This window comes from Falco peregrinus, chromosome 12 (genome assembly GCF_023634155.1).
Source record: "Falco peregrinus isolate bFalPer1 chromosome 12, bFalPer1.pri, whole genome shotgun sequence".
NCBI classification, from domain to species: Eukaryota; Metazoa; Chordata; class Aves; order Falconiformes; family Falconidae; genus Falco; species Falco peregrinus.
Window position 1 is genome coordinate 27,567,123 of NC_073732.1, and position 27,614 is coordinate 27,594,736.

The 27,614-nt window shown below is 44.1% G+C and overlaps 2 protein-coding genes across 10 annotated transcripts in view; one reads left to right on the forward strand and one right to left on the reverse strand.

Annotated features, from left to right (window-relative positions):
- MFSD1 (major facilitator superfamily domain containing 1) overlaps window positions 1-26,268 on the reverse strand; it is a 49,250-nt gene extending 22,982 nt beyond the window's left edge. For 3 of the 9 annotated variants that reach the window (XR_008749321.1, XR_008749320.1, XR_008749317.1), the window contains exons 1-19: window positions 26,080-26,268; window positions 25,951-26,003; window positions 25,191-25,303; window positions 24,775-24,817; window positions 24,174-24,241; window positions 23,236-23,344; window positions 22,004-22,106; window positions 20,946-21,044; window positions 19,976-20,087; window positions 18,941-18,997; window positions 18,087-18,243; window positions 16,676-16,773; window positions 16,243-16,355; window positions 15,722-15,769; window positions 14,922-14,982; window positions 11,297-11,411; window positions 10,857-11,035; window positions 3,467-3,555; window positions 3,260-3,378 (exon numbers count right to left, since the gene is read on the reverse strand). Coding sequence is in view for 3 of the 9 variants with exons in the window: in XM_055816766.1 (XP_055672741.1) it covers window positions 10,976-11,035; window positions 11,297-11,411; window positions 14,922-14,982; window positions 15,722-15,769; window positions 16,243-16,355; window positions 16,676-16,773; window positions 18,087-18,243; window positions 18,941-18,997; window positions 19,976-20,087; window positions 20,946-21,044; window positions 22,004-22,106; window positions 23,236-23,344; window positions 24,174-24,241; window positions 24,775-24,817; window positions 25,191-25,303; window positions 25,951-26,003; window positions 26,080-26,236 (1,566 nt within the window). In the remaining 6 variants the exon portion in view is untranslated. Of the gene's footprint in view, window positions 1-3,259; window positions 3,379-3,466; window positions 3,556-9,554; window positions 11,036-11,296; window positions 11,412-11,608; window positions 12,379-14,917; window positions 14,983-15,721; window positions 15,770-16,242; window positions 16,356-16,675; window positions 16,774-18,086; window positions 18,244-18,940; window positions 18,998-19,975; window positions 20,088-20,945; window positions 21,045-22,003; window positions 22,107-23,235; window positions 23,345-24,173; window positions 24,242-24,774; window positions 24,818-25,190; window positions 25,304-25,771; window positions 25,927-25,950; window positions 26,004-26,079 lie in introns of those variants that run through there. The other 6 variants (XR_008749318.1, XR_008749322.1, XR_008749319.1 and 3 more) reach the window with 6 other exon arrangements.
- LOC101915124 (P2Y purinoceptor 3-like) lies at window positions 4,034-8,477 on the forward strand. The gene has a single exon (XM_055816770.1). The coding sequence runs from the start codon at window positions 4,396-4,398 to the stop codon at window positions 5,419-5,421; it is 1,026 nt and encodes a 341-aa protein (XP_055672745.1). The 5' UTR covers window positions 4,034-4,395; the 3' UTR covers window positions 5,422-8,477.
- Window positions 26,269-27,614: the final 1,346 nt, after the last annotated feature.

Below are 27,614 nucleotides of genomic sequence, written 5' to 3' on the forward strand. Positions count from 1 at the left end.
TTGCAAAGGTAGACAAGCTAAACTGGTACACTTTGCCATAATTGAAGCAGACTAAAAGCAAGCTAAGAAACAATATATTCAATAGAAGCAAAGCTTTCCGTTAAGCCAGCCGCCGGCCCTGTGCGGTGCATATGCAAGTTCAGGATGTGTAAGTCAGAGGGCAGAGGCAGGAGCCGCAGCGCTGGGCTGTCCCAAGCACAGCCACAGCACCGCAGAACGTGCTCCTATTCAGGCTGCTACTGCCAGGCAAGTCCCAAAACAATTTCAGAGTGCCCTGAGACAGGTCACCTCTACTGTTACCCACTCGTTTTAAGAGCTATTACAAAAGGTCTTAAGAAAGAGATTATTTGATCATAGGCTTTCCCTCTCAGCAGAACAAAGCACTGTATTTCAGGACTAACAACCCGATATTTTTCCTCGAGTCAGCTTTAAAATAATGTTGACATTATAGTCAATACATGATATATCACTATATTTATGTCAGAATCTATTGGCATAAAACTAAATCAATCTAAATGCATAGCTCTTGTATTTAAATGAAGCCTGGCAATGCCATCTCTTTCCTTCAGTTTTCGCTCAGCTTCTCATATGCGTATCAATCATTTCTGACAGATTTCATACACTGGGATATCACCTCTAGGCTCACTAAAAACTATTTTAAGTGAATTTCATATACAAAGACTAGGAAAACCTGCCTTGGGGAGCTCCTCTTACAAGCATTATGGTTTCAGATAGCCTAAGCGTCGCAAGTGAAGTTTCACTCTTAACCTCCTATTTGAGGTAAGTCTGAAATGCAGGGCAGTAAATGAGGGTCACCCCTGCTCACATTACAGCAATGGCAAGGCCACAAGATGGTTTTAAGCTCAGGTTAATAGGTGGATTTACCCAGAAATACTGACTGTACAAGAACACCCAACAGCCATGCAAAACCACCCAGCAGGGAAGAGGCCAATGGGGAACACCACCAAGGCATTCTAAGAGACAACTCCCCGACAGACCTCACCTTCGCCAACAGACCTCAGCTGATCTGTGCCCACCGCTATGCTATAAAATAAACCCTGGAACATGCGTATCTAAAAATAACGCAGACATTCACTAGCTCTGTGAATACAGTAGAATTTTTTTAAAAGTCCGTAAGTCTTTAGCATTAAGTAGGTTAACCGATTTCCCGTACGTATTTAAGAGACGTCTGAGACTTCTCCATCCATTTGCAGCAGCCACAAGTGAGCCATTCCACCCCAGCTGCTATAAGGCCGTTCCTTCACTTACCTTAATTTGAAGGGGCCAGTTACGCTCCATCATCATTTCAGCTGACAAGGATGCCAGCTCCACTATTTCAGAATTACTGACATTAACAGCTGTTTTATATTCACAGACAGAGCTTTGTAAACATGTAAACAAGTCAATTAATTAAGATACCACAGTAACATAGATTTTAATAATCTGAGGAACAGCCTGATGTTTACAGATCCACAGATGCTATAAAAAAATACCAGAAACAGTAGAATTTGCTTGTTCAGAGGAAACAGAAGGGAAACTACTTCCTTCCTTCTGCTTGCTGGTATGTCCCACCTTTTGCTTGCAGAACAAAGAGATTCCAGCCCTAAATCCATGGATACCCTAAGGTGGACACGCAGGTTTTCCTCCAAAGGTCAGGTCCAGCTACAGAACCCAACTGAAACCTCTCCAGCGGCACCTTTCCAGCCAGATCGGGCAAAGCTGCCCCACACACGCACCGCACCCCAAAACCGCTCAGTAACACCGAACAACACGCCTGTCTCCAACGCCAACTATTCCCCCGCCAGCAGCCCAAATGACGTGGCCCAAATCACTCCCAAGGAAATGGAGAAGACCAGGAATCTGGAAACAAGTTCAAATTTAAGAGAACTGAGGGTTTCAAGGACCTGGATAGACCAAGACTTCATGCAGCAGAAAATTCTCTATCCTGCTGCAACCCACCAAGACTGTACCAGCAGAATGAGCTCTTGATAGAAGTGACATTACAGAAAACAAGAGGGTTTTGTGGTGGGACCCCCAAAGTCTGATCACAAAAGGGGTCAGCAGCACGCCTTATGCCTGAACACAAACAGAGCTATATAAGAAACCACTGAGCAGACACAACGTTTCTCTGCGGAGGTCACAAGTTAGCTCTTAGGCTGTAAAATGTGAGGACTTTGTTGACCACTCCTTCCTTTTGCATCCAGTCCAGAGGGTTGGAATTTTTTTTAAGAGTTGTTTTAAATAACTTTGCCTATATAACGGATCACAGCAGGGATCACTCCAGCCCGAATTTAAACCCACACCATTTTCTGCAACTTCATGCTTCACAAAACACATCCAATTGGGGTCAAAAGTATTTTTGCTGAGGATGCCAACGCTACCAGTTGACAGCTCCAGCCTGGGGAGGGGGCTGCCGTGCCACCCACCCCGTGGGAATCAGGGGCCACGGTTTGCTGCGTGCCCAGCGAAGAGATGGCACAACGGCCTTAGGTGGGGTAGCAGCAGCTTCAGTTGGTCCTGCCCGGGGCTGGATCGGAGTTAGCCAGTATCTCCACCAGACTATCCAACAGAGTTGTGGGGAATAGGTGCTTTTTCCAAAAACTAGACCGAAGGCAACTCTAGGAGAGCCTGAGCAGCAAGCCACGGCACCTCAGGCAGCCGGCAGGGAACACAGACGGGCCAGGATTTCAGTGTCCGAAACATTTACCGCTTCTCGAGCAGCACTAGGTGACTGATCTCCTTCCAACCTCAACCATTCAGCTTTAAAAAAAGGCAAGTTTGGTCATTTAATTACCTTACCCTGTTTTATTTGCATGAGAGGAAACAAAAGCGACCTCTTCCTGCTGAAGTCTGCCAGCATTAATATCTGCCTTTGGAAAGCAGCCTCCAAAGTCATGTAAATAAGTGACAGAAATGAGTGACAGCACTTGCAGCCTTGAAATAAGGCTTTTTGCCCTAACACAGAAAACATTTCTTGTCTATCAGCGTTGCAGTGCTGACCTCTAGTGACAGCTAACCCAGAAAACGGGAGCATTCGTGGGGACAACCCTCACCTCACCCTCCTGATCTCACCCACCAGCCCCGACTCATGTCCCCTGCCTTCGGAGGGTGAGCAGCCCCCAGTAACCCTGAGCACTGCTCCCAGTTAATACCACGGAAGTGTACCCTTATTGCAGATTATGAAGAAATCGGTACAGTACTTTAAAAGCCAAGCAGTAACTAACTGATTGTGAGATATTTAAGTTATTTACGTCGTTACCTAGTGAGGGCTAAACCCCTTTTCCACACTCAGGGGCCAGTGGGTGCCTGGAGGGGGTTTGCAGTAAGGGACACAGGAGCCCGCAGCTCAGACCAAGATGCTCCGAGGGGGTCGTGTTGCTGAAATACAACAGAAGATAAACCCAAATAGGGCCCGACATAGAGTGTAAAACAAGCATGGCAGGTAGATAAAATCAGAGATGCTCACCAGAACATGGACATCATGGTTCTGCCAGGAGAAAACTCTTCAGCAGTTCTGGCTCAGGTGGCCACACACAGAATTTACCTGGCTTTCCCCTAAATTAAAAACAAAAAGACATTCAGTCATTTCTCGGATGGTTTTGATCCTTGCCTTCTTTAGAATGGGATGCCTGCTAGTGAACCTCTCCTGGCTCCCTCGCTTTACTGGGAAATTCAGGAGGTATACTGGGTACAAACTTCAAAAGAAAATTTAGTCTATACAAACTGCATTAGTGTTTTCTGAACGGGACTAAAGGACACCAGAAAGCAGGAAAGCATCTCTTCCCCACCCCTTTGAGAAGAGGGAAATGACGTCCTATTCCCTCTGACTGCAACAAACACACATTTTGAGCAAACCCCTGCCCAGGCCAGCTCTGCCCCAGCTCCACTTGCTGCTATCCGTCAAGTTTGTTTCCCTGTTGCTGCTATGGGCAAGCTGTAAATTCACCTCTTCCCAACCTGCCTGTGATGCCAAACCAGCAGCAGTCCCAGGCACTGCCTCTCACAAAAAGCGTGCTCGCTTGAGCCCTTCCCTCAACTGCCCCCCTGAAGTAACCAAAGCTCAGAGGAATCTGAAAGCCTGCAACTGCAATAAGCTTCATTTAACTGCCCTTGCGACACAGCGCCGCTGCCCAGGGGCATACCACCAAGCATCTGCAGCGGCCGCTGCTTTGGCTGAATTCAAGTGGTAACAGTGACGCGCCATTTCCATTGCAGTTTCATCTCTCCAGAGGGCTGTGTGTGCTTTAATTAGGATTGTCCAGATTTCTTTGAGGTGGCGAGAGGCAAGGGCCAGGGGTGACAAATGACTGTCGGGTGTTGCTGTTTCTATTTCTGGCAGGGAGAGCTTTAAAGCAACAGAACAACAGTGCACAGTGCCTCAAGCTGCGCCCAGGGATGGAGGGGCTGAAGGAAACGGAGAACAGCACCTCTGGGAAGGCTCTGTGCCCTCTAGAAGAAAGCTATAAATACATCTTGTTACCCCTCACTTACAGCTCCGTCTTCGTGCTGGGGCTGCTCCTCAACGGAGCCATGCTGTGGCTCAGCTGCTGCCGTGCCAAGGGCTGGACCTGCACCACCATCTACCTGGTGAACCTGGCCGTGGCGGACCTGCTCTACCTCTTCTCTTTGCCCTTGCTCATTGTCAACTACATCCTGCAGGACACGTGGCCTTTCGGAGAGCTGCTCTGCAAACTGGTACGTTTCTTGTTTTACGCCAACCTGTACGGCAGCATCCTGCTGCTGACCTGCATCAGCGTCCACCGCTTCCTGGGTGTTTGCTATCCCATCCGCTCCATACCCTACCGGACCCGGCACCTGGCTGCCACCGGCACAGCCACGTCCTGGGCGCTGGTGTTCCTGCAGCTCCTGCCCACCTCAATCTACGCTCGCACCGGCGTTATCAATAACCACACCGTCTGCTACGATATGACAAGCCCCGAGAACCTCAGCAGCTATTTCCCCTATGGCATGGCTCTCACCGCATCTGGTTTCCTCTTTCCTTTCCTCATCATTTTAGCCTGCTATTGCCTGATGATCCGAAGCCTCACCCGGCACTCCAGAGATGCCAGCCCCACCAGCAGTGCCGCCCGAGCCAAGTCGATCCGAACCATTTTCCTAGTCTGTGGGCTTTTCTCTGTCTGCTTGCTGCCGTTTCACATTACCCGCAGCATTTACCTCTTCATTCGCGTGTACCGCGTCGCTGACTGCCAACTCCTACAGCGCTGGAGTTTGCTTTACAAGATCTGGAGGCCACTGGTGAGCCTCAACAGCTGCATCAATCCCCTTCTCTACTTTCTTTCTGGTCAGACTACCAGAGCCAGGCTTGCTTTGGAGCTGGGACTGCTCAAGGCAGGTCCTCTTGCCAGCAGTGACGTGAATGCAGAGGGGATGGATGCTCCAGCAAGACTCACCCCTTGCTGAGGAAGCACATCCCTGCTGCCATCTCACAGCGCTCCAGATTTGTTCCACTTTGCTGAGTAGGAGACTTGGAGAAGAGCCATAAAACTCACCCACACAACAACAGCAAGAAGTTTAAATAAGATTCCTCCAGAGTGAGGGCAAACTGTAGTGAGGACAAATTTGGGTGAAGAACACAGGAGGCATTTTTATGAAAGACTGAGAGGCAAGTTGTCCTCCTTTCCTGAGCCACCCATGCCCAAATAAAGCCAAAAAGCACCCTTTCCAAAAGGCTTCTGGCGTTTGGGGTTTTTTACAACTTTTTTTTTTTTTTTTTTACAATTTTTACAACTACTGCTTCTAGTAGTAAAGAGGGCTGCATAGAAAAATTGTAGTGAATAACTGAGGAAGGCACCAGAGCAGAAGAAAGCAATCATCTCCTGCCATTAGTTAGGTAACGAATTTTTAAAACGCTGTTAGCGTATTTCAAAAAGCTACCCTCAAGGACGATTACCACCTATCTACTATTTCCTTGGCAGGGTCCGCCACACCAGCACCTTCGCTAAAGGGTAGCAACTCCTTCTGTTCACATTAAATGCATGATGAAGAGAGGCTTTTAGCTTACACATTTCAGAAAGGTAACAGAATTATTCTCCAGAGAATCTTCACATGCAGCTTAGCTGCCCTGCAGATCGTAGCAGCGGGAGCCAAAGGTTTCAGGGAGCTCACTGGCCAAGAAGCGACCATTTGCCTAACCCAAGGCAATTAGAAATGTTAACACACCGTTCGCATGCAGTTACAGTCCGGCCCCGAAACCTTCTGTTCCCTCTGCACAGGCAGCTCAGTGGAACAGCTCACCCAGTGCTCAGGGGAATCGGGAGCTTCAGCCTCTCCCCTCCCACAGTGTCAAACCCTGTCACATTTTGCTTAAACGCTGTGGGCACCACGGGACAGGAACAAGCTCCGACTACCTGTGCAAAACTTCACGTGCAAGAACACGATAAAAACCTTGGCAGGTACTGTAACAAAAATATAGTTTGAATTGTTGTTCCCAGAAAGCGCTAATGACTTTCAACCCCATGTTTGAGCTACAGGCAACTGTAGAGCCACCAGTGCCCACAACAGCTGAGCACACGCCTGTGTTCAAGCCAGCTGGGAGCAGGGGTTATTCAGAGAGGATGCAAGGTAAGGTAACAGGGGCTGCCAGCCATACGGGAACTAGAAAACACTACAAGAGTAAGAGGAATTGTCTTAGAGGCTGACAACAAATGGTCTAGCTGGGACGCTGCGTGGCCACAACCACACAAGCATCAGAATCAAAACACCAAAAAGGCAGAAAACCAGCCACGCTGCACACCCAAGAAGTGCAGAGACACAGCAGCAGAAAGCAAACTTCAGAAAAACCAAGAAACTGGGTCCCATTTGCTAATAACCTCTGCATAATACTCAACATTAAGGAAGTTGGCAAAAAAAGCCCCAAAATTAAAAAAAAAATAAAAAATGTTTTCCAAGACATCTCTGCAACAACAGTAACTGCTTCTCTCCAAAGGGGAAGGGCAGACCAGATGGCCAGGACATGGTAACTGCTTCAGCTATCCAATTTTACATATGCTGACACAAGCCAGAGCCCAGACTAAACAGACAGAACGACTTTGATTTATTTTACCAACATTTTCTCCTTATTTAAATAAAAAAAAAAAGCCAAAACCTTTCCTTCAGATGTTCTAGATCAGCTCCATGGGAACTCTAGGCAGAAGTGCATTCGCTTTCTTCCCAACCGAAGCATGGTTGGTGTAACCACAGTAACACGGGCAAACTCAACCAGGGGATCCAGATTCCGCCACCCAGTCAGCCAAGGCTGCTTCTATTTCTTCCTCTAACATTCAGCAGACGGAGGCTTGGCACTGAGACACAGCAGCCTGAATTTCCAATCTGTTGATTCAAATTCAACTGAGGTAGGTAACAACTGAAATCCACCACTTCTGACAACTGTTTAGGCGGCCACGCAAGCTGGTCTCAGCACCGTTCCTCGTGGCTAGGAACAAACAAAACCGCTCCTGCTGCCTTGCTCTGGGGCCACCTCAAACACAGGCTCCTTGGGAGGGTCTGGATGAAGAAGAGCTCCCTACCATTGCTGCCAGAAAACTTCCAAGGTCCCGGAGGATAAGCAGCTTGTTCATAAGCACCATCTCTATGGCACAAATGCTTTTGTTGTTCTTAGTAACCAGTATTTATGAAAAAACCTCAAATACGGGAAAACATTTGCATGCTCTGAGAACACCACAAGATCTGAAGCACTGCAGTGTCACGCGGGCAGCTACTCCGTTACTGAATGTTTGAAAGAGATTATTTCATGATTCATACGCACTGAAGTTTAAATATTTACAGAGCATTTCTGTGCTTTAACCACTTCCTTTTGAAGAGGTCTGCATGAAACAGCACACTGTGTGACTAGGGCTGTCCGGCTTCCCATTCACGCCAAGGTACATCTGCCCCATTCAACAGAACACAGTGTGAATGTATTAGGAAGAGAGATTTTCACATTATTCAGAAATGCAGCTCACCTGAACAGCTCTGCTTTGCCTCCTTGTTTGGCTATCTGCAGAACAGAAGCAGTGAGAGAGCACCGACAGCGGTAAGGTATGCAACAGAATATTAACCAATTTTTTAAATAAGAAAGGCTATCGAAACATCCAGCAATAATCCCTAAAGAGGGGAAAAAAAAAAAACCAACCACCATAAAAAACACCAAAAAAAACCCACCACATCCAATGGAAAGGAACAGAACCACCCAAAAGGCACAGCACCTCTGGAAGTGCCCCGTGCCTGGGTGTACCCCATGCGAGCAGAGGCAACAGCAGAGATGATAACATCATTCATATTCTTCATAAGTTACACACCCCTCAGAAACTTGCCCAGATAAATATAGTAGTAAACAGTAGTTCAGCACAGTATTTTGTTAAATTTATTAACTCCTCTATAAACATCTCCAAACAAGTGTACACATCCACCAGCAGAATTTACTCAGACCATCACAATCCAATAGCAGAGCCCAACCCGTAAACTCTGTACTGAGGGGGGGGGGGGGGGGGGGGGAAGTCAGGAAAGCCATACCATACCAACAATTTCTCAGGCTGGTGGGGATAGAAGCCATTAAGGGAAACTTTGCAGGGAACAAAGGACATCTTAAAAAGGTAAGCAGCTTTCAGCTCAAGCCATTCAAAATTCATTGCAAACAGGACTCCCGCAGCACGTGCCCGACCAGCCCCCCCCTAGCCAAGGCAGGCAGCCTGCTCCCGGCTGTAGCTGCTGCCTTATCCCTCCCACAATGATCACAACCAGATTTTCTCTACCAAGAAGAAACTGTATTCCAGAATTCAAAAATCCCTTTTCCTCTTGAGAATCAACCTGAAACTATGAAGTATGTATTGAAAGGCTGAAGCACACACACAGCATCACAACTCTGATGCTGGGCTGGAAGCAGAAGGGCTGGCAATAGAGAGGGGAAGGCTCCACCCTACCAGAAATTTATTAGAGGAATAGGGGATAAGGGAATAAAAGCCAGATGGCTCTCATCCTCCACAGCCACCACTGAAAAAGCAAGGTAAAAGGAAATCAGCGGGCTGAAATCCCTCAGAAAGCAAAGGCAAGGGCATTTGGAGTTGAGCTGACACGGCAAGTTACACCATTTGCAGAAGTCCACCACAGGACTTTAGCAAGATGCTCAAGGGTACAGAGAATTTAAGAACTGAAAATAAAATTTCAACAAGGCATTAAGTTCACAGTTACGGTCTGTCACATCACACACGAAATGCCAACCAACAGGCAATGGCAGATGAGTTACCTACAACCACAGCATGTCAGAACTGGAGAAGCAGGTAGCTGAGGGAATGAAGAGCAAGAGAAGAACAAGAATCCAACTCCTTTCCTCCCCAAGAAAGAAAAATGCATCAACTCCTCAGTGGGGGGGAACTAAGGGGAACTTCGCCTTCAGACCCTCAAAAATAAACTTCTCCAAAACTCTACATATTTCTCAGGGGAAAGCAGAAGTCATGCCTGTTTAAAAAAAAAAAAAAAAGTGTGTGTAAGTCTCAATAACCACCAAGGGCAACAATGCATCACTAAACAGTCAGGAAAGAAAAATACAGGTGCCAATATCCATTTAAAGCTTTTATTAAAAAAGACTCAGAATTCACAAGTCTACATGGAAACGCAAACCAGCTTGCATCACCCAGCCTCAGAGCTAACAGCGTGCTTCTCAAAGGGAGCACAGAAAGCACCCATAAAATCATCACGGGTCAGCGTGCTCCCCTTGGGCAGTAAGCTCGGCACGGTTCACAACCTGCTACTTCACTTCCCTGGATAGTTCTTCAGAATACAGAACTATTAACCAAAACAGTCCTGGCCTAGTCCTTCAGGAATGTGAAAGCAATCTCCACTGAAGAGTATCATTTAAAAAAAAAAAAAACCTTAAGACCACAAGTTCCAGAAGGTCTGCTTAAATTACTGTAGGCAAAAAAAGTATTACAGGTATGTAACATTTTTATTACAACAAACTACCTTGTCTGCAGTCAAGCAACTAGTCCAAGGCTCTTCAGCACTCTGCAGCACACAGGGGCTCCCTGAAGCCAGCCAAGGAAAGCTCACTGCCCCTCTGCACGTCACCCCCTGCCTCCATGGCAGCTCTTCACTTAGCGTACCTTGCGCTCAAGAAAGCCAGCTGCTCTTACCTCTTAAAGTAAGGTTAGCTTAGTTTAGGAATAGTTTGTCCAATTACATAAATAAGCCTTTATGAGTAACAAAAATAAAGAAAAAATGCACTTTGCAGGAGTTATTAGGAACCAGCTATTCAGCAACAATCCTTCCACTGAAATTACATCAGGTTTCATTATGACACTGAACACTTTCCCCACTGAAAGCCAAAACTCAGTTCTCGCATTTAACCATCTTTGTATTTTTTAGTCACAACCTCTTAAGAATACATGAATTTTCACATTAATCAGGACTTACATGAGGTTATCGCTAAGCTTGTGATCTAGTATTTACTATTAAATTCCAGAGCTAGCACTTTTTGAACTGTAATACTGAAATTGTAGAGTTTTCTCTGAAATACTTGACAGTCCTTCCTCACATTTTTCTCTTAAGAAAAATGAAACAGAGCACGTCCAATACGGTAACAAAGTTGTCCGGCCTGGGAGGCTAAATAACCCACTCCTACATCCAGGTTCCTTTCACAGCAATTTGATTAGTGAAACAAAGTTCTCCCATTTCAGCCAACATTGTGCAGTGAGAAGAGATCAAGACTGGAGCTACTCGTTGAGCATTTTAGGAGGGTGTAGTACATAGCTCATGGGTTCAAATAAACGGCCAGATGATTCTTCATCAGTATCGGTGCTATTTACCCAGAGTGCAGAGGAGGAGCTTAAGGCAAGTATTTTAAAAATAGGATCTACACGTACAGAAAAGTATGGTGCATCATTCTGCTTTTGTTTTGCTGTGGTAGTTGTCAGTACTGGAAACAGAGCTTTGTGTACCAGGAACTTCAGCGTATTTCTGCTTTTGCAAGTGGGGCAAGATGCTATTTCAACATGCTTCTGTGTGTCATTGTCGATAAACAGGAAGAGTAATTATCTGGTAGCTGCAAAAAAATAAAATTTAAAAAATCATGCATCACAATAAGCCTGCTCCTCAACTTACTTGGTTCGCCAGCCATTGATTCTTTCTCTTCATTTGATTTCTAATTACTATTGGTAAGACTTCATTTCTGAGAACAAGCATACATTCAGCATTTCAATCAGAGGTTGATTTGCTGGCTATTCAAGACAATAAGCCAAGTTCTTAAAATAAACAGCTCATTGTTCTATTCTTAGTTATTAAACCCCCTCTTAGTTACTAATACCTGAGCGCCTAGTTTGGAGAGGTATTTATTCCTTAAACTAAAGTCATCAGCTTTTGGCCGTAATTTAGCCAAGTCATCTTCATTTTGACGTCTGAGCCTCTCTTGTTCTTCTGCTCTGGAAAAGAAAATTGGTTTAAGATATTTGCACTGAGGCATGCAAACCCAAGCAACCTTCTTTCTCGTGTATGCAGTTTTGATTTTAATAACTAGAAAATGTTTTTAATCTTTATAGATGAACACTTGGTATCAGATTCAGAAAGACTTAGAGGTGTATGGAATACTCTAGTTCAGTGTAAAGAAAGAGAGAGGCAGTTTTCTGCAGTTTCCTTTTATTTAGATTGCAAGACTTCAGTAGAAAGATAAACTTTTTGGTTTTCACAGATTACAACAGGCTCAGTGAGCTTTTGTAACAATATTTACTATCTCTTTATTAAACAAGCTTTTGCTCCTTAAAATAAAGATCACAATACAAAGAGAATCAACTCCCAAAAATGCAAATAAAAGACTGCTCAGCAGTCTTCAGAATTAATAGTAATCTCCTACAAAAGAGTCAGTAATTGACCAGAGCACGGTCGCTCCTTTTCCATGTGAGGCTTACAGAGAAACAGAAGCAAACAAAGCTGTTTTTAAGACAGTGGTTTGGATTAAGACAGTACCAAAGGCATTAACAGTGACCCGTTCCTAAGCTCCATAAGGCAAAGTGCCATTATGTTAAGAAATCTCCACCCTCACCAAGATGGTAGTGCTGCACATGAGATAAAGACTAGTATAAAGTGTCTCCTAAGATGAACACATTTATCTTGGGTTGCAGAGTACCCTCTCACACAGCATAGCTTAAACACGGTGCAAAATGCTATAAACCCATTCCATTCAAATTCGGAGATGATTTGGCATTAGTTAAAAGTGGTTACAAAACAGGAAATTCAGCCATTTACTGTTAAAACTCCAGCATGTTAGTTTCTTTTCCAAAGAGCTACTGTGCAGAGTGACCAAACTAAACAACATTATAATTCTTGGAGTTGACATGATGCTGATCAAATGCTCCCCACTTCTGGATGATATTTGCTATTCAAATTTCTTTTCTGAAAAAAACATTGTAATAAAAATTACTGAAAATATTGTTCTAAGGCACTATATCCCCCAGCATACACTAATACAAAGCCATCTTTCACAGTAAATACTGGAAGCGTTACACACATCCCACGTGGGCCAGGAGGACTGAAAAGCAGCTCTATTTGGACAGAGAATTCCTTTGCTTCTGGATACAAGGTTTTGGGGGGGTTTTGTTGCATTTGTGTAAAAAACTGGCTGTGACCTTTCGGCTTGAGGATGATACCCATCACAACTAAGCTAGCTAGCAGGTCTGGTGAGGTTTTCATTTCCTTGGGCTTTCCTCAAGATTGATGTGTAAAAAGCCCACAAATTAGGACAAGAAACAAGACCATGTTAAACATGGGATGTTAAATCCCACAAGTCACCTGGCTAGACCTTGTTGACAGGTGTTTTGGGGGTTTGAGACTAATTTAAATACTATCATATGGACAGTTACACAGTCCAGTTTCAGATAAGTCAATGAAGTCCATTTATAAGAGATGCCTTGTTAGCAAAGTATTTATCTGGAACAAACTTCTATATAAGCTGTGAGACATAATATCTGCAGGTGAAATGCAGTTACCTATTAAAAAGTAAAGAATTCCAACAACATTACAGGCAAACGAACTTCAAGATCTTAAGAGACTCACTGAGCTGAATTCAGTCAGAACAGAGAACATTTCAAAAGATAAATTCTGTGTTGTTCATATATAAGCAGCTTGAATTCTACAGTTCTCAATCACAATCTCAGCAAAACAAGTTCAGATTGGAGGAGCAGAACCTCAGATTTCTTAGGCTTGTTCTACCCATAAGCCAAATTAAACATTTCCTTTAAATATATTTAAAAAAAAATAAAAATCCAGAAATTAACCAAGGTTTCATGCCATTGACATTACATTCTCCAATGCACACATTTTTAATCCTCCCAGCACTAGTCAGAACTAGGAAAAGATAACACAATTTTTGGGTACTGAGACACTACTAGATGAAGCATCTTCAGCAAGATCATCAGCATAAACTAAGCTGCACAGGCTCAGTCTGATGGGCAGACCTTACATTACCACTAAAAAAAGCAAATTTTCTAGACAGTTAAGTAGGTTAACAGAGAAGCTGGAGTGGAATGGTCTTTTGTCTTGCCTTTAAGGTGACATCTCTTAATGGACTTTGCCATACAATGTTTTTTCTCTCCTCCTCCCCCAATACAAGGCAATTATTTTGGAAGTTTAAGACTAACCCAGTGTTTGAAACCCTTGTACAGCACTGCGCATCCACTGCGAGCCTTACCCCTCATTTAGTGTTCTCAGGCAGCAAACAAAAAAGCAGTAAACTTTCTGCTGTGCAGAGGGAATAAATCCAGTGCCCTAGAACTCACAGGATATCCCAACAGCAGATGACTAGTACCTTCATGTTTGATCACGCAACGATCTTAAACAATAATACCCGATTCCAGCACAGCAATGGACCCTTAACATGTCACCAATTTTCTTGTCAAGACCAAGGAAGCGAATTTTTTAAGTCACTACTCTGAAAAGCATCACTGTCCTTATTTTCTGTAGAAAGGAAAGGAGGACATACAAGTCCCCCCAGAATAAAACTTGCTTAATTGGATAAGCTCTCAAAATTTGCTTGTGACAATTTCTGCCCTAAGCCTACCTCAAGCGCTCCATTTCCTTTTAAAGGAAGTGGATTCCACTTTAATAAAATACCCCTGCCTCATTTTCTTTCTAAAAATGGAAACTTTTCACTGTACTCAGTAACATTTATGAGACAGATCAGACCACAAACTGAGTTTCACATTAGTGCTGCAATTTAGACTCAAGCCACAGTTTTTTGAGATAAGCAGAATTAAGATTTCTAAATAAAATAGCAAGCACAGCAAGCTGAAACTGAAGGGGAAGTGACTGGAGTGTAGTTTCTTCTGAAGAGAGATTAAGCTTTTAAGGACACTTAAAAAAAAAAATGGTCCATGCATTACCCGACATTTAAACCCAGGTAGTGTTTGCTGCTGACTGGGTCAGGGATGCACCATATAAATGAAGCACATTATTAAAAAAGCAATACAACATTTTTTTTTAAACACACATCAGCTCCACTTAGTTGGAAGGCCACTGAAAGAAAAATAAAAAGGAAGAGTGCCAGGGAAGGGCACCTTGTTAACTGCCACTTCCTCTAATTATTCATTCACAGGAGACAGGAATATGAAATCCTACTACTAACTGGTAAGAAGGAAAACAGCATTTAATACAAATGCTATTTTATATATATATACACCTACAAAAGAAATCGACTTCAGACAGTAATCTTCAGGTTAAACATTTCATAGCAACATTGTTCTTTATTATTCTTTATGCCAGGGGTCCTCAAACGTTTTAACCAGGGGGCCAGCATGCGGATGAAGTGGCAGGCAGTCATCTGTGGCTGCTTGGTTTCCCCCCCCAACCCCCGGTGGGGGGTGGGGGTGTCTGTAAATACTGGGGGCTGGATTGAGGACCCTGGGGGGCCGTAGTTTGAAGGACCCCTGCTTTATACTTACTCAGTTTCAGCTGCTTTCTGCAGTTTTTCACGTTTCTTTGCAGACCAGTTGAGATCACCACCTGCAACAGAAATAATAATATATTTTCAAGCTTTTAAAACTGGTCTTTTTGTATCATATCTTTGATACCATACCTCACTACAGAAGTTCTCAGAGCACTTGACAAAAGTAGTCAGCAGATTAATTTTACAAAAGTAAAAACTAAGGTAAAGAGCAGCATGTTCATAATCATCTGAACAAGCAAAGTCAGGACACAAACTAAGCTCTCACGCTTGACCCCGTTTTCTGTTGAGTAGCAATGAAGTTTCTCTACAACTCGCAATACCCCATAAAACTAAAGAAAACAGAAGCAACTTTGAAAGAAACAAATTAATATCCCTTCCAGATCTTTCACTAGTTCACTGCTTCAAAAAGAACAGCTGAGAAGGAACACTGCTATCTGAGGGAAAGTCTCCAGAATTAACTTTTTTGTATTTGCAGATACATATACAGCCAAGTTTGATACACAGTTTAGAAAGAGCTGCAGAATATCCTACATATTTGTTCAAGTCAGGGGGATAGGTACCGCTGCCCTGCTGATGAGACTTAACATCACAGCAAGGTTCAGGGAATTACACACTACAGCACCTAGGAAGACGATGCTACAAGGACTGGCCTCATCAAGAGATGCTCCTGGTACCAAAGCCATGAGCTATAGCACCTGACACAGGACCATACAATACCACCTGTAAGCAGTTCAGCTTGATAACTTCCAAGAATTATGATAAAAACAAGTATCAAGAGAAGCTGAAAACACTTACCTGTGAGGTGATTCACAAAATACAGCATGACTACAGCTATTAGTGACACTAAAAAAAAAAAAGCCATTTTAGCTGACAATAAATTTACAAGGACAAAGGAACAGCTTTAACATACAACCAAGGAACAACCGAGATTTTTCATGATAATTGTAACCAATTCATGATAATTGTAATTGCTTTTGAAAATTCCACTATGCTGATAAGTAGCACAGTAACTCAGAAAAGGTTATTTTAGTTTTAGCTCTGTTAACAGCCCTCATAAACATAGCCTTTAAGAGTATCATTCACCTACCCTTGTACTCACTCTTCATTTTGTTCAAAACACTGAAACTACTTACACAAAATCACTTCAAGAAAACCACAAAACTCTTCACTAGGTCTGAGCTACTTTCAACATTGCCCAGTTGAAACCTCTAACTGTAAGAAAGTAGTTATCACTGTTTTACAGGGAAGAGTAAGAAAAAAGCCTAAGAAAGCTTCCTGAATGTACAGAATCCATTTTCCATGTTTTTAATACTTACAGCAAACACAAGCACTGAAGAAGACTTCAAGAAACAAGTAACCTCTTGTGTCCAAAATCATCCCAGCAGCTATAGCAATAATTGCCAGACCGAGATTCTGGATAGACTGCATACTAACACATTAACAAAGGATTACCACTGTGCAGAAATTTATTTTTAAAGAAAATATCATTACTGCCACTGAACAAACAATGAGATTATTAACTTCTCCCCATTTGTTACAGCATACGACAGAGTCATGACTCCACATTTTTGCAGAAGTTTCCGTGCATCTACCACACACAGACATCCCAAAACTAGACGAGACTTCCTGCTCGGCTGAACTTGGAGGAACCAGTAACCATTAACATGGCAGAACCACTTGATATTCAGTGGCTCAATAGCATCAGGACACGGGCACTGTACAGCAGCACAGACAGATTTAAGTACTTACAAGCCATAAGCAGTTCCCAGCTGGTGTTCTGGAACCACAAAGGCCACCATGGGCCACAGGGCACAGGCAAGCAATGAGTAGGCCAATCCTAGCAAACACTAGTAAAATAAGAACAAGCAAACAGATGTTAGATGAGATGCTCTTTTGCTGTAAAGTTCTAGTAAATTTAGATACTGCTTTTCCCCTTCTCCCAAAAGAGGAAAAAAGAGCTAAAGCAGCACTTTTTGCAATAGCGTCCAAAATAAATATTCACGTTTAGGAGAGCAAACTTTTTTCCAGGAGCGACCCACAAACTAAACCCTACCTAATTAAGAGCCTCACTAGGATAACTCAGAGGAAAAGATCAATGCTGCAACTCACTAGAAAAATATCTGAAAAAAAGAACCCTATTTTTAAACCACAATACACTGGAGAAAATCGTATTTAATTTAGAGTAGATACAAGGAAGAAATTCTGTGCTGTGAGGGTGAGGTACTGGCCCAGGCTGCCCAGAGCAGCTGTGGGTGCCCCGTCCCTGGCAGGGCTCAAGGCCAGGCTGGACGGGGCTCTGGGCAACCTGGGCTGGGGGGAGGTGGCCCTGCCCGGGGCAGGGGGCTGGAGCTAGGTGGGCTTTAAGGGCCCTTCCAAACCAAACAATTTAGGAAAAATTCTATGAAAAAAAATTTAAGGTTTACAAACCTTAACTCAAAAGCAATTTCTCAGGGAATCTGCCCCAGGAAATCAGTAATGAAGACTCTTACTGAGGTTTACCACTATCCAATACAGCACGTTAGAGACAGTTTAAGTAATAAGCTTCAGCACTACACCAAAAGAACAAGTTTTAGGAAAGAAGCAAGCACTTAGCACAGTAATCTAGTAACAGCTAGTGTAAGGGGTGTCCATGAAGCACGACAGCAGACCTCTGCAACACAGCACCACTGAACCACGGATGCTGTGACAAACTGAGCATTTTCTGAAGGGACTAGTAATTGCCACTCCATACAGCCCTTCGGTCTAACCCCAGCCTTCCCAAGAAGCTGAACACCCTTTTGCACTAAACTATCGAATTACTGCTACAGACAGCAGCAGCCAGACTTTTCCACCTCAAAACACATAAGAAGAACTACTGCCTTCCTCCACAAAATACCAAAACCTGAAATGTTGCCTTCATGTTAGTTTTTATGACTTCGTAACTCTTCCTGAGTTAGTTCATGTTAGTTTTGCCTGTCTTAAGCATTCTTTGCTTTTTCACCACTTTAGTTTTAAACTCAGTTTCACATAGTATATCCTTCTTAAAGTCAGGGATATCAAAGTAGGTTTTGAGGACTACCTGAATAGTCAGAAAACAGTGGCAACTTACGCAGAATAGTTCAGCATCAACTCCATTTCTTATTTTATCATATTTAGCTATAAGTCTCAGAGAACTAGTTACCATTGCTATCCAGGGGTTCCAGAAGGTAAAAGCCAACATAATATGAGAGGCAAGTGTAGTCACTACAGCACATAGAACCCAGATGATATTCTTTCCAAGTTTATCCACCAGGAGTCCAAAGACTGGGGACATGGGTGCTGATATGATATACACAATACTACAAAACAATAAAAATAAAGAGAACTGAACACTATCTAGCCATGGATAATTTTAGGTATTACACAATACAAGTGTCTGCAGATTAAAAAAAAAAAAAACAAGAAACACACCAAACAAAACCATATTCCCTTGTTACCTGTGAGGCTGTAAGAAAAAACACACACAAACACACACCATTCCCCCACCCTGAATAACAGACTCCAGAACTCAAAGTTCCCAAAAGGTCTGAGGACATGAAAATACTCAACATCCCAGGGAACAGTGACATAGTCAGAGCTCAGAAATCATATACTAGCAAGCATTTTCTTGTTGGGGTTTTAATTGTTTGGGTTTTTGCCACATCACAAATTCATCTTCAGACTAGGAAAATTGAGTCTGTTTAGTGTTGCTATTAACCTGCTTCTATCACTCCGAAGAGAATCACTGAATACCAAAATAATACCCTTCAGATAGAGTCTTTTCTTTCAGATTCCTCAATGTGAGCATCTAAGACATTTTTATTCTAAAAAAAAAAAATACCCATACCTTCCAATTATTCCTTGTGCCATGCAAAAATCTATCTACCTACTTAAATGCAAGTCACCAGCTGCAACAGTAGATCCCAAACCTCCTCCCACGTGGTCAGAGCCCAAAGATACATACACCCCTGGAACATGGCAGCAGCACATTTACTTGTTAAATCAACCACAATATACCTGTTAATTGCACTTGCTTCTTGGGACGAGAATTTGAATTTCTCAATAAAGAAAACCCTAAATAAAAAGAAAAACTAGATTTAGAAAAATGCGCACTTGTAAGACATGAAGGAAAAATTAAGCTAGACAAAGTAAAGACACAAGAGTCTAGTTGACAGGAAAGCTTTAAATATAGCTATATAGCTTTGACATAAACATCCATCACAGATCCTCATTTATAATGCCTTTTAGGAGCTTATTAGCAGACCCCACAAATTTTTGTCTAAGGACTGTCCAAAGTGCATAACCAATATGTAACCCAATAATGGGACACTAGCAATGAGCATACTGTAAGAGACCAAAGTGAGAATCCACAAGCAAAGAATAGCCATCTACACTGCTGACTGTAAGGCGTCTCCAAATCATCTCCGATTTTTCCACCTCACTCAGCATAAAGCATTCACTGAGCTAAAGGGACACGTTTCTAATCATAAGCATATTCAAAACCCATTTGAGCTATCAGATCAAGTCATACAGTGCAAAAGGGAAACCTACATATGAATGCTTCAAGTTTCAACTTGACATATATATACCGAAGCCAGCACAGCAAAGAGAACTTCAGTCCAAAGTTGTAACTACATTTAAACCCCACCTCGTACTCAAGTCAATAGCTCATGAGTGTGGAAGGAATTTTACATGACAGCTGCCCACAGCTTTCCACACCAAAACTCATGCCATGCTTTAAAACTCTATCAAGTTTTAATCAGGAAACGGAACATGCATTATGCTTTTGAGTTCTGACAACTCAGCCATAAAGCAGCAGTATTCCCTACAAAGCTCAGCAGATAAGGAAACCATAAGAGTTGTGTTTATTTGTATCGCAAGAATAGCAAACAATGCCACAGAAGAACTGACAAACCACAGCACAGACTTGCTGGAAGACCAGTGGTTCTGTAGCCATCTGGGATTCTTAAGCACCAGCCGTGCCTCTCAAGTTACCAGTTAAAACACTAGCCAGACTCAGGGGGAATAGCTACAGAAGCAAGAGACACTTACTTTCCAAGTCCAATGAAAGGAAAAACTGCTGCATAGTAACAGACACAGATTACAAATATAAGCCACAAGGACAAAGAGAAGTCCTTCACATCTGTTAGTTTAATCACTTCACCTGGAGTGGGGCAAGAGACAATATTGTTTCAGTCAGCATAAGCATATCTGATATTCATCCCCACTGAATAAACATTAAGGTGATCACAAGTCACTACTAAAGCATATATTCCCACCACTTTCTGCTCTCTTGTTGAAAGTTTACACGGTGAGAGTCAGTTAAGAACATACAAGCGCTAAATCAACAGTGCCAAAGTCAAGAACAAATTGTCTCTCCCACATTAAGCAGGATGAACAAGTTCTCTAAAGCTTCTGAAAGTCTTCTGCAGCAGAATTAAATACAAACCACTTTTTCAAGGAAATGTTTAATCAACTAGCAAAATTCATGTCTGAAGCCTCGTGTTACATGCTCTTACTTGGATGTCAAATTTAGTTAATTTTTAATTGGCCTAAATTCTCCCACAAGGAAAACTCAAACCACATACACTGAAGGAGACGAGATGCACATTTCGCCAGACCTATTAAAGGAAGTAAGACCAACTCCAACAAAACAAAGTACCAGTGGCAATGGCACAGGTCACAGTGGTGTGAACTGGAAGGCTCTCCACATGAAACGCAGAATGCTTTGGGTTGGAAAGGACCTTAAAGATCATCCAGTTCCAACGCTCCCACCACGGGGCACTTACAAAGCAGATGACAGTGCATCTGCCTGCAAACTGGTGTTTAAAACTGTAAAACTTCCTACTGATACAAATATGAACTAGAAATTATGATTAAAGCTGTAACTGTGAAGATGATGTTAAGCAGCAACCACTGAACTACCTACAATTCAAACCTGCACACAGTAACTGGAAAGGTCTGTTCCAGACTAAAAGAATGAAGCCCAAGGTGGGTTCAGACACAGCACCCACACACTCACCCGTTTTCCCTTGCTCTTTACAACGGAGCTTCTCTGCTCTCTTGTCCAGGTAAGCAAGGATTAGCGCACAGGTCAGTGAGAAGAGACATGTTACACCACCTGCAAGAAGGCAATGTAACATGTTTAGTTGTTGACTCAAGTAGCAATTTGGCTTTTAAGCACAACTAACATAGTGTACCTTTACATGTCTAATAAAAGCTAAGTTTAACACCAGCTTGTCTTATGTATAAGGCTCAATAGCTGTACAAGTGAAAGAATAAGGTGTGAATCACAGAACGGTTTGGGTTGGCAGGGCCCTTAAAGCCCACCTAGCTCCAGCCCCCTGCCCCGGGCAGGGCCACCTCCCCCCAGCCCAGGTTGCCCAGAGCCCCGTCCAGCCTGGCCTTGAGCCCTGCCAGGGACGGGGCACCCACAGCTGCTCTGGGCAGCCTGGGCCAGCGCCTCCCACCCTCATGGTAAAGAATTTCTTCCTTGTATCTAATCTAAACCTAGCTTCTTGAAGCCTGCCACATGAGACACATCTGCCTTGAACTGGAGTACAAACATGTAGCTATGTTTATTTTATTTAAAAGATTACCTCCACTCCCACACAGCACCGCCTTATCTGTACCTCATAACAACAGGAACAAGGCCTGGGCCTCGTTACCAATATCAGGGCCTTAATACCCATGGCCTTGAAGGAAAGGAACACAGATCCAAAGGTAGCTGCAATTACACTTTTACACATCAGACAACTCCACACAAGCTTTGACATGATACCCTTCAAAAAATTTTTGCACTCTCTCCGTTACTCCAAGCAGGTTTAATGTTTCATCTCCACGAGATACAAATCTGAATCTGGCAACCATAAAAACCACACAGCATTTTATCAGACACAGTAATCATACGCTCCACATAAGACTATTAGCCATTGATACAAATACTATTTGAATTGCCCTTCCTAGTCTCAAATCCCTTGCCCTACTTTCAAGTTAGCAAGAATTCATTAACATGTACACATACTGTTCAAATTCAGAAGCCTAAAATAGCAGGTGACATCAATTCAAAATGTTACTGACCTATCATGAGAGTTAACCCAAGAGTACTGGGACCAGTATACCCCAGAAGATCTTGAACTCTTGAGTATATCCATCCCATGATATTCATGTTCACTGTGCTCCCCTAGGTAGAACAGACTCATGTGAAGAATAATGTATTTCACAATGATACAAATTCAAAAGGAACATTAGGCAGACTGCTTATTGAACAGTGTTTAAAGCAAACGGGTAAAACGCTACAGAGGAAACATAAACCACCAGCAGCAAACATGATAAAATTATTCCCTGTTGGTTTGGCCAGTGTTCGTAACAATAACATACCATCACAAACTGAAATTTTCTACAACTCTTGACAGTGTTTCAACAGAGACATTATAAGTGCCATGAAATCCACATCATACGCTGCATTGCCCCATAAACAGAGCTGAATTTAATGCCACGTGTTAAAGCTAAGAGGATTCCCACCTGACAGGCACCAGGAAGAAGCACTTTTTTTTCCCTCACCCACTTCTGCCCCTTAAAAAGGGATCCATGGCTGCAATCCCAAAGCTAACAACAGACAGTTAAATACAGTTCAGATGACATGAGGCAATTGCTAACCAGCAACAGCCTGAACCGTCAACCCCAACCCAGCTGTGAGCAGCTAACTTTCTTTTACAGAGGTAAATACCTACAGCTGCTGAAAAGGACCTCTAACAGAAGAGGCCTGTCTCTATTCTTCATTCACAGACTGGTATATTAGTATAAAACCACCTCTAGCAGCAGTTGAAGTGATTGCACCAAACCAAAAGGACACAGCTGAGGTGCAGTCACACAGTTCCCATCAGAACCAGCAAAACAGACAAAAAAAACCCAAAACTCTTACAACAACAGGTAAGGATAGGAGCTTCTGAAAGCAGTCATCCCAACTCATTTATCAGAGCCTGCACTTAGTCCCTGAGCCACAAGCTACACTCAGTTAAGCCAAGAATCAATTAGTCTGATGAACTGCAGCACTGTGACTGTCCCACACAGTAACCTACCCTAGTAACACCACCAGGTTTCTTTAGAAGCCTGACAGGTTCTAAGAAATCACATTAACCCACTTCTACCCTTTGTCTATTTACTACAAATTTAAATTAAAAGTGTTAAAAATTTTACATCCATTTTTAACTAGAACTCCCTAGGGAGCATCAGAAATGCTGTTTTCTGCTGCCAAGACAAGCCCCACACCTCAGCGCCTACAAATTAAAGCTATACAGTTTTACACTTACAATTCTGGCCATGCTTAGCTGTAATCCAAACACAAGATTTAACTCCTTGCCTTTAAACCAACTGACCGCATAGGTGTTCTGTGCCACTGCTAAGGACTCTCCACCTATTCTAAAAAAAGAAGGTAAGTAAAAAAAGAAAACATGTTAATAGCAAAGGCAAAGCAACAAGGAAGTAGTCCACCAGTTGCTGGCAATACCAGGATGACAGTATTTCTGCAGAAATTTACCTGTGTAGATCTAAGCCATATGGCAAGATAACATACAAGGCAACAGAAGTCTTAAAGACAGTTCAAAAGCAGAATTGCAGAGTCTTAATTAAGAGTGTGAAAAATTAAGTAGTCTAGGAGCGATTATATTTGCCTTTGGTCATTTACAGAAATTAAATCACTGGGCAGCAGCTTCTCACTTCTCTTCTGCATTGAAGAACCATGTGGTATAGATCCTGGCCCAAATGAAACCAAAAGCAAGCATCTTACCTGGAATCAGAATTTAATGGAGTCATCTGCCCACCCCACAACACCACTGGTCAGATCTTCTAACATTTTTATTATGCTATGGCACATTCACAGCCTGCAGGTATTTCCTCTGACATTTACTCCTTTTTTTGCCCCTGTAGGAGCCCTGTTGTATTTGTTGTTGCTAAGCATTCTTTTTACTCAGGAAAGTAAGGATTAATAGAAAAGGAGGACTAGCACAGTTTTTAATCAGCTTACTGAACATCTTTATTTGGGTAGCTTCGTAACTTCTGAATTCAGTAAGACCTTCAAAGTCCTATTGCTCTTTTCTAACTTTAAGTTAGACTGGGAATGCGACTGAAGATCTTAACATGCCTCAACATCCAACAATTTGTTGTGTGTGTAAACATGGTAGCGGTTTTCTAGGACACAGGAAAATGGTCCTTACCTCAGGGAGCACATACTATACTCTTCTAGACTTACCCAAATATGAATCTGCCCACATCCATCAGCCAGAAAGTATTAAGTATTGCTCCCAAAGCAAAAATTACCTGCCAAATAAACATTTAAGGAAAAACGATGATTTTATATTTGAAATATGGAACAAACCAGAGCCATTTGGGAGCAGAAACAAAAAAGCTTTTCCCTTCCCAGATGGGCAGAAATACTTCCCACCCACTTCCTACTCGTAGCTTTTTGCCTCCCTCTGCCTTATTCATCATCCTGCTGGCTACACAATATCCAACCTGGCCCACCCTGAAAACACACTCAGAAAACACCTCTTGAGGCTCAAGTCACACTTCACTTTTACCACCACACTCTACGCAAATGCACCTACATAACAGTTTCACATCAAATTGCTATAACATTTGGTTCCTTCACATTCTTATTTCACTCATCTTTCAAGGTCCTCTACTCCCAGCTACTTCACCTGTTCCCAGTAAAATTCAGGGTTCTCCCATTTCAGTTCTCTTCAACACCTGAAATACACACTACTACACAAGAAGCCACTTGGGTTTTTTCCCCAGCCCCAGCAGAGCAGCTTTGGACAGATATCATCCTTCATCCTCTCATTTGCACTTACCTGCCCAACACAAACAAAGATACTAAATATTATAGTGCCCAACCTGTAAGAAAAATAAAATCACTTAATGCATAGCTAGAATCTTTTTTCCTATAAAGTACTATATTAGGCCTACAGCAAGGAAAGAAGGGGAGGCTGATATGCAATAAAAGGTCACTGTAATAAATGCTACAACTTGACAGCTTCCTTAAAAAAAAAATAGTAGTACAGACCGGCACTTTTGAAGCCACTTTATTTAAGTTATAAGGGAAGGAAGGTCACTTATACCAGTGGAAATTTCTAGATCACGTGGAGAAATGAAAAAAGTGAAAAAGACTATCAGAATTTGAAAAAACTTTATATTATAAAGCCTATAATTCACACGTACTTTACATCTACCATCTGCTGAATGTGAGTGACACTAAGGCCACACTTACCGTATTCCAAAAACTCTGTCTATCAGAAAACCTCCGAAGAAGCAAAGCACCACGTTGGGCCAGGAATACCAAGCATAGAGTGCCATGAACTGAGCTGTGTTCACCTTCATGTCCTACACAAAGAAGGGGGGAATTAAAAAATGTAATTACTCCTCACATTGTCCTGTGTGTGGGGCCGATTCGCACACAGAATGGAGGCATTTCTGTTCCTTTATTTGAGTTTGCACAAGGCAGGGAGCGAGGTGGTCACCACCACCACCACCACCTCGCCACCTCCCCCGCCGGAACTACGCCAGTTGTATGGTGCAGCAAGACATCGGCCTTTACCAGTGACGAGATATGTGCTCCCCTTAATATTTGGTGCTTTCCTATGTGTAAAGCAATTCTCTCGCTTATGTTAGTCCGTCCACACACTCAGCCTCTACTTCTCTTTGGGCCAGGGGGGTTCCTGAGTGGGTAGCTGCCTTCTCCCCGTCTCCCCGTCGGAATTACCTCCCCACTAGCTGGTGCTACCTGTGGTGACCTTCCAGTCAGCTCGTCCATCCTGTGGCGGGCTGCCCTCGCCTGAGCACAGAACTTACCGGTGCTTGACGAAGCGCTGGGCTTCAAAACCACGCACAGCACCGGTCAGCGCACCGGGCGCCTCACCGCGCCGGAGGCCGGCGGCATTGCCAGGGCCTGGCACCGCGCGGGGCGGCAGGGCCAGGGGGGCGGCAGGCAGCGCCCCCGGCCCACCCAGCCCGGCCCGGCCGCCACTCACCCGCTGCACCTGCGTCTGCAGCGCCGCCGGGTTGTCGTAGCAGAAGTAGCTGCCTGCAAGGAGAAGGGGCCGCCTCAGCGCGCTGCCCGCCGCCCCGGCAGCCCAGCGCGCCCGCCCGCCGCCACCCACCGAAGCCCAGGAAGCACATGAGCGAGAGGACGAGCAGGCGGTGCGCCAAGCGCCGCGGGTCGCAGGCGGCGGGCAGGACGCTGGGGGCTGCCGCCGAGCCACCGCCATCTTCCTGGCGGCCGGCGGGGCCCAGCAGCGCCCGCTCCTCCTCCGCCATGGCGGCCGCGGCAGCGCAGGGCAGGACGTCATCGCGCCGCGCGCGGCCGCGCCCGGTTGCCATGGCAGCGCGCGGCTGGGCGCCGTGGCGGCGGGTCGGGCCGGGCCCAGGGGCTCCCGGGCAGGGCCCGTGCGGGGCGCAGCGGGGCGCGCTGCCGCTAGCCGCCAGCCCAGCGAAACCAGCGATGTAGCAGCGGCAAAAGCGCCCTCAAATACCCCAGACCTTGTGTACCGCGGCATTTCAGTATCATTCCTACGGGCTGTTCGCGACAGTGTAATCGCTGTGGGTGATTGCCATCGAACGGTGGTTGTGCAACACGGCATTGTAAGGGGAGGGTAACCAGTAATTCCAAGAAGGAACTAAACCAAAGGATCTCCCTGCCAGGCCGGATCTGAACCCAAACCTGCCAAACAACCGTGGCCGAGACAGGCCCGCGCTGGGGCAGTAACAGGCTCGGTTCTACACCAGCTGTGACTACAGACAGGGTCGACTTGTTTGGGACTCCCAGAAGTTTTCTAAAACACCTGTAAGGAGCATACACGATGCTTAATTAATACAGTACCACCTATTGAATGAATATGTATGCTTTTTTGTGAGGAATGTATTGCACAAACGTAGGTATGATCTGTATAACCCTGCACGGATGTCATAACGGCAGGCACGTTAGGCAGAGCAACCCCCACGCATCCAGCGCTGCCATAACGGAATGCCTGCTCCTTCAGGCCACACTGGTGTTCAGGAGTTTTCTTATTCCCGATTTCAGTGACAAACTGACCTCCTGGCAGGCTATCTACAGTGCTGGATACGTGGGGGATCGCTCCGCCTGACGTGCACACCGGGTTGCTCCATGGTACACGTTACACGAGCCAAGCACTTGCACGTCATCCTCAGATAGCACCACTGAAGGTCTTTACTAACTCCACGTGCTCCCCCGCGGGGTTTGCTCTCTCTCAGGGTGGGTGAGGGGGCTATTTGAGTCAGAGGTCACAATCTCCCACTGCCACAATTACTCTTGTCCTACTTTCAACTAATTTTCCGTAGACAGCAACACCTTATCAGCTTGCCTCCTCCTGCGGCCAGAGCTTCCTCACCTGGAGGCCTCTTTCTGCATAACTTAGATATCTGCATTCTTTTCATCATCTGTTCTTTGTTTCCAATCCTTCCCAAGGCTGACTCCCGTGGTTAGAAATCCTTTAATTCATCACTTTAAACAATTTTAGTGAGTCAGCTTGAACTAAACTTTGTACACAGATTTGTTTAACATACAGCTAAAGACTAAATCAGAGCTTGGTAGTTCAGGAGTTCAGACAACGGGATGGGGAGGGCATTAGCTACACCAAGCATGCCCTGCAGTGACAGAACTGTGTGTAGGCACGTG